Raw genomic sequence first — 9,945 nt, forward strand, 5'->3', positions numbered from 1 at the left:
GCACAGTACGGGTAGTGCGTTGGGGCCTCTGGTCCTACCACTTCGTAGCCGTGGCGGTCTGCGTCGTCAAGGAGGCGTCTGCCGTCCGGGCTTACGGTGTTGGAGTTCCAGGCCGTGTGTTTCGCATTGAAGTCGCCAGCGAGGATCGTGGGCAGCGGCGAGTCCAGCAAGGTTCGGACATCAGCCACTGCGAGTCGATTCTGCGGCGGCTTGTAAAAAGCGAACACACGAGTGGGCTGGCGGTCTACACAGATTTCTACGCCGAGGGCGTACGACGACTGTAACTGAGGTACTGGAAGTAGTTGGTGAATGACATTCCGACGGACCAGGACTGCTAATCCCCTGTAAGCAGTCCCGATCGGCGAGGTGTGGTCCTCCCGATAGACATAGTATCCGGAAACCTTCAACTTGTCTACCGGTCGGAGGTGTGTTTCGTTAACCAGGCCGATATCCACTTGACGTTGACAGAGCAAGGTTTTGAAGAGACGGGCTTTTTGCGCTGAGAGCCCGTCGGCGTTCCAAAATGCGATGCGGAGCTCAGACATAAGAGGCGCAGAGCTCCGCGATGCAGCCCAAGATCAGCGGTATTGGGTCACGCTGTTCTTGGATAGCCACCAGCACCTGATTAAGAGTGCTGATAACCTTAGTCAGTCTGGGGTCCAGCGGCATCACACGCTTCGCCTTCGTCCCCTGTATGGGGGCGGCGACCACGGAGGGCTTGGACTTCTTGCTACGCTGCGTAGGCTGCGGCGCAACTGGTGGTGCAGAGCGCGGCCTAGAGGTAGATGCTGCCGGCAGAGCAGTAGGCGGTGCAGTGGTTGGTGGTGCAGTGGCTGGCGCTGCCAAAAGTGGCGCCGTAGGCTGTGCTGCTGGCGGCCGCGTTTGGGTGCGTTTGCCACGCTTACGGCGGCGTTTAGTCGTCGGCCCTGGCTGGTTGGCGGCAGCCATGAGCGAGCCAGGTGCATCGGCTTCAGTTGCGGGCACGCGCGCACTTGTAGCAGTGCGCGCGACGGTGCCCGCTCGGCGGTTGCGCGTCTCCTTCCGGAATATCGGACAGGTCGCGTTATTTGCCGTATGGGCGCCGCCGCAGTTGGCGCACGTTGGTGGTTCCTCGCGCGGACGCTGGCATTCCTTTGCAGAGTGGTTCTCACCGCAACGCACACAGGCTATTGGCCGGTGGCAGTTTTGGGAGGAATGCCTAAATTGCTGGCATCGATGGCATTGCGCTGGCCCCTTTCTGCCGCGCCATGCCTCAATTGTGATCCCAGGCATACAGAGCAGTTCGCTCACCTCATAAATGCCTGGGATGAGGTCCGGAGTCCGCTGCAGTTGCGCGAACATCAGACAGCCCGGCCTACCTGGACGAGCGGGGATTGCACGCACGTGTTCCGGAGTAAACCCGAGCTCGCGCAGCTCTGTCTCCACTAGTGCCGGTTCTGTGTTAGCCGGCAGACCACGGATCGCTACTTTCACGCTTCTCTCAGCGGGCAGCGAGTAGCAGAACCAAGAGATTCCGGTGTTGCTCTCCAGCTGCGTAAGATAGCGCTGGATGAGTCGGAACTCCTGGTCTGTCTTTGGTATAAAACGGACACCCTTGCCAAATGGACGTCCGTTAGGAGTGTGCCCAAGGACCTTTTTTAGCTCCCTAAAGTGGGTCGGCCAGTCGGGCAGTGTCTCCACTATGAGAGGGGGGTAGCGGTTGGGCTGTTTGGTAGGTGGCGCGGCGCTTGCAGTGCCGGCAGCAGCAGAGGGGGAGGCAGAGGCTGCAGTGACGGTCGCAGTCGTATTAATGTTAGCGTTAGTCGCGGCGGGAGCGACGGCAGCGGAGCAGGTGGAGGGTGAGAGCGCTGGGGATTTTTGGGACGCGGCCATGCTCGCGTATGTCGGGCCGGTTGTCCCAATCTCCATAGGAGAGCCCGATGACATCGTCGGCATGTTCAGAGGAGGAGGCGGGGACGCTGTGAGAGTTTTCTCTCCTACTCTATGGGGAGGGGAGGGAAAGCGTCCCACAGGAATACCCGGTAAGGGGGCTGGGAAGCGCGGAGTACGTGGCAGTGGTGCCTGTGCGGCGCGCTTCAAAGTGCCCGGCGTTAGTGTGGCGGCGCTAGCCGGGGCCTGTTGACGACTCGGTGTGAGTGAGCGAGTAATTGAGGATACGGATTCGGTGGATTGGGCCGGCGATAACGTCAGTGGACTCGCCAGGAATGATTCATCGCCGGCTCCTGACTGAGGTTCCGACACCAACACAGGACGCCGGCCAGCTGCTGTTGAGCGGGCCACAATTGCGGCCTGGCCGGATGCGGCAATGGCGTCCAGGCCCATTTCAAGTGCGGCAACCGACCGACTATAGACCCTGCGGCCCAGTGCGCGCGGACGGGTCGCGCGTCGCTGCGGCAGCGGCGGCACGCTCGGCGGCGGCATGATTGCAGGATGTATTTATTTACATCTGGCCGCAATAAAAATTTTAATAACTCAAAAATAAACAAGTTATTTATGAATTATCAAATTATTCAATTAATTAATTGATTTTAATTAATCAATTAATTAATTATTTATTGATCAGCGAGCAGAACGCTGAGAACGAGACCAAACGACCAAGAACAAAGAACCAACAAATTCCTGAAAAGCAAACTGAGTCCAACAGAGTCCGTTGCGGAACTACAGTACCATTTTGCTTATATCTAGTTACAAAAGAATAACACAAGCGCGATTCAAAAAACACAGCTTCTACAACTAGCGTCATCTAGTATCAAATGATGGAACTAAACCATACTAAAACTTATACTATTAAACCAACGGTTTAGACATACCGCCCGCCAAGGACGAATAGTCCTTCATAATACAAAAAATACAAGTGTGCAAAAAATACAGTAATACATAGAAGCAAATACATACATCTCTTTAAGGTAACAATTATTCTTTACTTATGTACGTCTAACATAATACATATATATTTTCTTTTTTACATTTATGTTTCTCTAACGGGCAACACACATAGTTTCGAAGTCGGTCTTTGTATGTGAGAACCCCTATATCTCAATGTGACAACACGTGTCACCTCATCATTACCCGGATGTAATTTTACCACCAATCCGTACATCCATTTCGCAGGAGGCAAATTGTCCTCCTTAACTAAGACCACGTCTCCTACCTTGATATCGGGAACCTTGCCTTTCCACTTGTACCTTTGAAAAAATTGGGTTAGACACTCTTGGGACCAACGCTTCCAAAAATGCTGGACCATCCTTTGGGTTAACTGCCAACGACGCAAATTGGAAATTTTCTCGTATTCAAAATTATTATCCGGAGCCATAATCAATGGCTCCCCTATTAAAAAATGACCCGGTGTTAACGGGTTGGGATCACCTGAGTCGGAGCTAGCCACGGACAATGGTCGCGAATTGAGACACGCCTCAATTTGCACCAAGACCGTCGCCAGCTCTTCATAAGTAAGAGTAGAATCGCCGATTACGCGACGCAGATGATGTTTAGTGCTCTTTATGCCTGCTTCCCACACTCCACCGAAATTTGGAGCATGAGGAGGAATAAAGCGCCACTCTGTACCATTGTTAGCCAATGATGATGCAATGTCAACTGGCATTTGGGATTTCTCAATTGCAAACAAATTCCGCAACTCCTTAGAAGCACCTACAAAATTGGTGCCGTTGTCACTCCACAACTGAATACAACGACCTCGTCTAGCAACAAAACGTTTGAAAGCTGCCAAAAAACCTTCTGAAGTAAGATCGGATACTGCTTCTATATGAACGGCTCTTGTGGCCATGCAAACAAAGAGACAAATATATCCTTTATAGGATTTATGGCCACGACCCTTCGAAACGCGAATATTAATGGGACCAGCGTAATCAACACCTGAGTATAAAAACGGTTTTTGAGGTGTAACTCGGCAGGCAGGCAGCTGGCCCATCAATTGAGTTTAAACTTCGCCGCGTTTCTTATGCATCTAACGCATTTGTGTATGTGAAATCGTACAAGATTTTTCAATTTGGTGATCCAATACGTTGAACGTATGTAGTTGATAGTCAGCTGGGGACCTCCGTGCATGGTGTTGGCGTGAGCATCGGCTATAATCAACTTCGCCAAGCAGGAGTCACCGTTTATAATCATCGGATGTTTGCTGCTATCCTTCAGGTAAGAATTTTCTATCCTTCCTCCGACCCTCATAATTCCTAATTCATCTATTAATGGATTTAAATTGTCAATTTTACTCTTTTTAATGATGTTTTTCTGTTTCAGATTCTTCATTTCTTCAGGGTACCAGGTAAGCTGATGCTGACGGATACAACACATGGTGGCATCTCGGAGCTCTTCAGCTGAAAGGTAAGGTAGAAATTTCGTACGAGTTTCAACGGGATCCTTCAATTTCAGGAATCTTCTGCAGTAGGCGACTACTCTCACCAGCTTCGTAAAAGATGAAAATTTTAAAAATATATCTATATCTTCACAGTTCTCCTTAATTGCAGCATGTACTCTAACCTTTCTTTCTTCCAGGTCAGTTTTAGTGCATATGGAAAGCGGTTTACCATACTGAATATCAATCTTACTTAACCAATCCGGACCGTACTTCCACAAATTATTATCAACTAGCTCAGTAGGTAGTATTCCACGTGACGCGCAGTCAGCGGGATTTTCTTTGGACTGTATATACGACCACTTACAAGGTTCTAAATGATTTAGAATTTCAGAAGTCCGGTTGGCTATGAATGTTTTCCACCGACTGGGATGGTCACTAAGCCACGCCAGGACGATGGTGGAATCTGTCCAAGCATGCAACTGTGAAATTGGTATGTTCAATACTTCAGCTACTTCAAGTAATAATTTAGTTACCAACACCGCACCGCAGAGTTCCAGTCGAGGTATGGAGATTTGCTTGATCGGGGCAACTTTAGTTTTTGCAGCTACCAGGTGAGTTTTAATTTGTTTATCTTCAGAAATGCAACGAATATAAACCACAGCAGCATAGGCGGCATGTGAAGCGTCGCTAAACCCATGTAACTCCACAACTGTATCTTTGCTTCGGGTTTGCACCCATCGCGGTATTTGGAAATTTGTTAGCTGAAATAATTCCTCACGGTAAGTTATCCATTCACTAATAAGTTCAGACGGTAATTTATCATCCCATCCAAATCCAGTCATCCATAATTTTTGTATAAATATTTTTGCAGTGATGATGCATGGAGCGATCCAACCAAGAGGATCGTACAGTCGACAAATTTCTGATATAATTTCTCTTTTGGTTGCAGGAAGCGACGCTGATAAAAACTGAACTCTATAACTAAAGTCATCGGTACGGCGATTCCAAAAGAGACCTACTACTTTAGTCACGTCATCCTCCTTAAGTTCCCTGTCCTGTTCTATATTTCCTTCAAAACCTTCCATCACCTCCATGCTATTACTACTCCATTTCTGTAGCTTAAAACCTCCTTTACTTAACAATTCATTCATTTCTTCATATAATCGTAATGCTTCCCTTTCAGAATCACACCCGGTTAACAGATCATCCATGTAAAAGTCTGTTTTTAGTTTTGCAGCAGCTAGGGGGTAGCTCCCACCCTCATCGACTGCTACCTGTTGGAGAGCTTTGACAGCTAAATAAGGTGCACTGGAAGTGCCAAAGGTAACGGTAAGTAGACGATAATCTTGGATTTCATTATTGTCGTCTCTCCACACAATTCGGTGATAATCTGTATGCTCCCTTTTCAGCTTTACTTGCCTATACATTTTTATGATGTCGGCTATTAGGCATATCGGGTGGAGACGCCATCTCATGATTATATGACGTAATTCTGGTTGTAGTCTTGGCCCAACCATCAGGGTATCATTTAACGAAATACCATTAGCACTTCTATCTGACGCATTGAATACTACTCGCGTCTTAGTAGTGCTTTTGTCTGGTCTGACTACTGCATGATGCGGTAACCATACCGAACGTCTCCGCGTCTCTTCCGAGTCTTCCTGTACCTTTTCCATATGACCCAGCAATAAATATTCCTTCAACACTTGCGTATAATTATTCTTCAGTTCGATGTTCTTAAATCTTTTCTCTAAACTCCTTAGCCTTTGCACCGCTACACTTCGCGTATCTCCAAATTCATGCTTCACTTCGGGGCGGAAAGGTAAGTCGACAATATATCTTCCCTCCCTGTCTCTCTTAGTTGTCCTCTCAAAAATATCTTCACACGCCTTTTCTTCGATTGTCATTATTTTATGGCTTGCCAAACATGGCTCTGCTTCTATTTCCCAGAACCTTTTTAGTAGTTCATCTTCATTGCATCCCGCGTGCATGCTGACGATCACTCTCGGTTGTTGGTGCGTTTCAGAATCTAATATTTCTGATTGAATGTGCCCAGATAATATCCACCCTAAATGCGTTTTCTGTGCTAACGGACATCCAGGGGGACCTTTTATCATGCCGTCCTCCAGTACCTGGGCATACACCTCCGCACCAAGCAACAGATCAATTTTGTTTGGGACTTCATATTTTGGATCAGCCAATTGCAGGTGTGACAGCTCTGGCCACAACTGCACATTGACTCTCCTTGATGGAAGAAAAGATGTAAGCTTACCGAGAACGTGCGCTTGAACGACCATGGTAAACTTGGGATTATAAATTGATCTGATTTTTACTTCTACCATAGATCTTGACGCTAAAGAATCTTCCTGACCTCCTACTCCAGAAATACGAACCTTATTTGGAATTTTCTTTAGCCCAAGAGCTTGAACCGTGGATTCTGTGATGAGAGAAACCATTGAGCCTTGATCCAATAAGCATCGCAAATTAAAGTAAGCCTTACCTGTATTCGACTCCGCTTCCACAACTGCAGTAGCCAAAAGAACCTGACTATGGACATTCGAGAAACACGTCACAACATCGCGTTCAGATGTGGTTGCTGAAGAAACAACCACATTCTTTGGATGGGACTCAACATTTTTGGACTCTTCAGGGTGAAGCAATGAATGGTGTTTACGCTTACAAACCTTACATCTGGTGGATTGGCGACAGGAAAATACGGAGTGGTTGCTACCAAAACAATTAAAACATAAGCGACTATTTTGTATAAATTTATGTCTCACATCATAGTCCGACTTCGCAAACTCCTTACAATTATATAATTTATGAGTTGCCCCTTTGCAATACGGACACTTCGCCACATAAGACTGACCCGATTCAACACTATTCGTCAAAGTATTGTTCACATAAAGTACTTTGGGACTAAAACGAGGATTTTTTACGTTTACTGACTTAGTATCTAAAAACTCTAATGATCTAAACTTATGCTCCAAAAATTCTCTAAACAGAGTCAAGGTTGGTAGGTCTTCGCAATCATTTGCCTTGGACTCCCACTGCTTCCTGGACTCAGGGTCCAATTTGTGACTCATTATATAAATGACGATTGTGTCCCAACTAGTAATATCAATTCCTAGGTTACTTAGAGCACTTAAGCATTCGTTCATACTATCTAATAATTCTCTAATCGCCCATGACGATTCATGATGCAATACTTTTTGGCTCATGAAACGTTGAAGGATATTGTTTGACAAATACTTTTTGTTGTCATAACGGTTGACTAGCTGAGTCCAGGAAGCCGTGTAGTTTTTATCGGTTATTGCTGTATGTCTGAGGAGCTGTTCCGGTTCTCCCAATAAGTGTCCCTTTAAATAATGTAATTTTTGTACATCATCTAATTTATGGTTATTGTGTATTAAAGATACAAAAAGATCTCTAAAAGTAGGCCATTCTGTGTATTTTCCGGAAAATTTAGGTAAAGAAATTTCTGGTAATTTTATGACACATTTTTCTTGATACTCTCTGGAATCACTTGATTTTACCCCGGACCGACTATTACCCTTTAATTCATTCAAAGCATCTTTCAATTCCGTTTTGTAATCTACATAAAGTACTTCGGTCTCATCATATATACAATTTTTAATATAGCTAGAAGATTCTAACTCCCTCTTAGATATCTCGCTAATAATTTGGCGATGAGTATCGCAAAATGATTGCCACTGATTTTCTAATGATTCCAAACGAGTTTCAACATACGAAACAGTAATTCTTTCCTTAGGGGATTTTTTAAAATTTACTTTACCCTTAGAGATAAGCTCCTTACTATTTTCTTGAATTCTATTAAATACTTCCATTATAATATTCAGAGACTTCCGAACAACAATAAGATAAATAGACTTTATATTCTCAAACTTATTTGAAATAAATAAATTTAACTTAATATTTAAATTGCATATAAAACAAACTAACTCACATGTATAAACTGTCTCCTCAACTCTAAAATATTTTAAGTGGTAAATTCTTTTACAAAATTTTACAAGTGTCTATTCAATACAACGAGCAAAGACTAAGTCAATATAAACATTGAAATATTCTAAGTCCATAAATATTCGTGAAAAAACTAAGTCAATGTAAACATTGAAAATATTCTAAGTCCAAATCTTCGTTAAAAAACTAAGTCAATGTAAACATTGAAAATATTCTAAGTGTTTTAAAGTAACTCTAATTCAATTTGGGCATGGATTCCCCGTCACTTCACTTATTTTCTTGGACTTAAGGTCCAATTTTGATTAATTAATTATTCTTCAAAGTACTCACTGTTTCACTTCACTCACTACTTGGTAGTCCTTCTCCCTCGCGCCTGTACTCCGGAGTCGGTTGACGTCACGGATGTTCTCCCTCTCGCTCGCTCCACTGGCCGCTGACGTCCCGGGTGTCCTCCCTCTCGCTCGCTCCGCTGCCCGCTGACGTCACGGATGTCCTCCCTCTCGCTCGCTCCGCTGCCCGCTGACGTCACGGATGTTCTCCCTCTCGCTCGCTCCGCTGGCTGCTGACGTCACGGTTGTTCTCCCTCTCGCTCGCTCCGCTGCCCGCTGACGTCACGGATGTTCTCCCTCTCGCTCGCTCCGCTGGCCGCTGACGTCACGGTTGTTCTCCCTCTCGCTCGCTCCGCTTGCCGCTGACGTCACGGATGTCTCCCGCTCGCTCGCTCCACTGGCCGCTGTCGTCACGGATGGCACCTCTCGCTCGCTCCGCAGGCCGTTGACGTCACGGATGTTGTACCTCTCACTCGCTCCGATGGCCGCTGAAGTCCCGGTTGCTTCTCTCTCGCTCCCTCCAATGGCTGCTGACGTCCCGGTTGCTCTTCCTCTCGCTCCCACCAGTAGCCGCTGACGTCACCACCTGGTCTCCAGTATTCGGCTCGCAGGACCAAATTTATGTACCACCAGCAATGTAGTACATACTAGCCAGAGTCGGAAATAAAACACTCAAAAACGCTCTGACCGTATATTTGAGAGGGTTGCGGAACTACAGTACCATTTTGCTTATATCTAGTTACAAAAGAATAACACAAGCGCGATTCAAAAAACACAGCTTCTACAACTAGCGTCATCTAGTATCAAATGATGGAACTAAACCATACTAAAACTTATACTATTAAACCAACGGTTTAGACAACCCTATTTTTTAGATCTAGCTCCTATTTACTTTTATCTCTTTCCTCGGCACAAGAAACACTTTCTTAGCAAAAATTATTTTAAGACGACAGACACATTTTTTTTGTGGATGAAGTCAAAGTTTTTTTTTAAGTTTAGGAAAAAAACATTTGAAGTATATTATTTTCTAGGTAGAAGACTATCTAGAGAACTACACAATTATTATAACTGTAATGACCTTGTTTAATATTGATTATCATTACTTTTGGATCAACCCATGTACATGGGATATTCGTATCTCATACTAAATGTATGGGAGGGTTTCAAGTTAATTTTTTAGATATTTCTCGTTTTATTTTTAAAAATTTATTATGGCCATTTTAATGGCCATTTTTCCGTAAGTATTACAGAATATAACAAAAAACTTTAAACTGATATCGAAAGTACTTAACCTAATGAGTAAATGGCCGTAATAAATTT

At 45.1% G+C, this 9,945-nt stretch overlaps 3 protein-coding genes across 3 annotated transcripts; all 3 read right to left on the reverse strand.

Annotated features, from left to right (window-relative positions):
- Positions 1–592: 592 nt before the first annotated feature.
- Positions 593–2,421, reverse strand: LOC123698750. The gene is made up of 2 exons (XM_045645499.1): positions 675–2,421; positions 593–621 (listed from the first exon to the last, which is right to left on the reverse strand). Exons 1-2 carry the CDS (start codon positions 2,419–2,421, stop codon positions 593–595), a joined length of 1,776 nt encoding a protein of 591 aa, XP_045501455.1.
- A 547-nt stretch (positions 2,422–2,968) lies between these two features.
- LOC123698751 lies at positions 2,969–3,784 on the reverse strand. Its single transcript, XM_045645500.1, has one exon. The coding sequence runs from the start codon at positions 3,782–3,784 to the stop codon at positions 2,969–2,971; it is 816 nt and encodes a 271-aa protein (XP_045501456.1).
- Positions 3,785–3,927: 143 nt separating this feature from the next.
- Positions 3,928–6,771, reverse strand: LOC123698752. Its single transcript, XM_045645501.1, has one exon. It carries the CDS (start codon positions 6,769–6,771, stop codon positions 3,928–3,930), a length of 2,844 nt encoding a protein of 947 aa, XP_045501457.1.
- Between the last annotated feature and the right edge of the window lie 3,174 nt (positions 6,772–9,945).

Source organism: Colias croceus, chromosome 16 (genome assembly GCF_905220415.1).
Source record: "Colias croceus chromosome 16, ilColCroc2.1".
Lineage (NCBI taxonomy): Eukaryota > Metazoa > Arthropoda > Insecta > Lepidoptera > Pieridae > Colias > Colias croceus.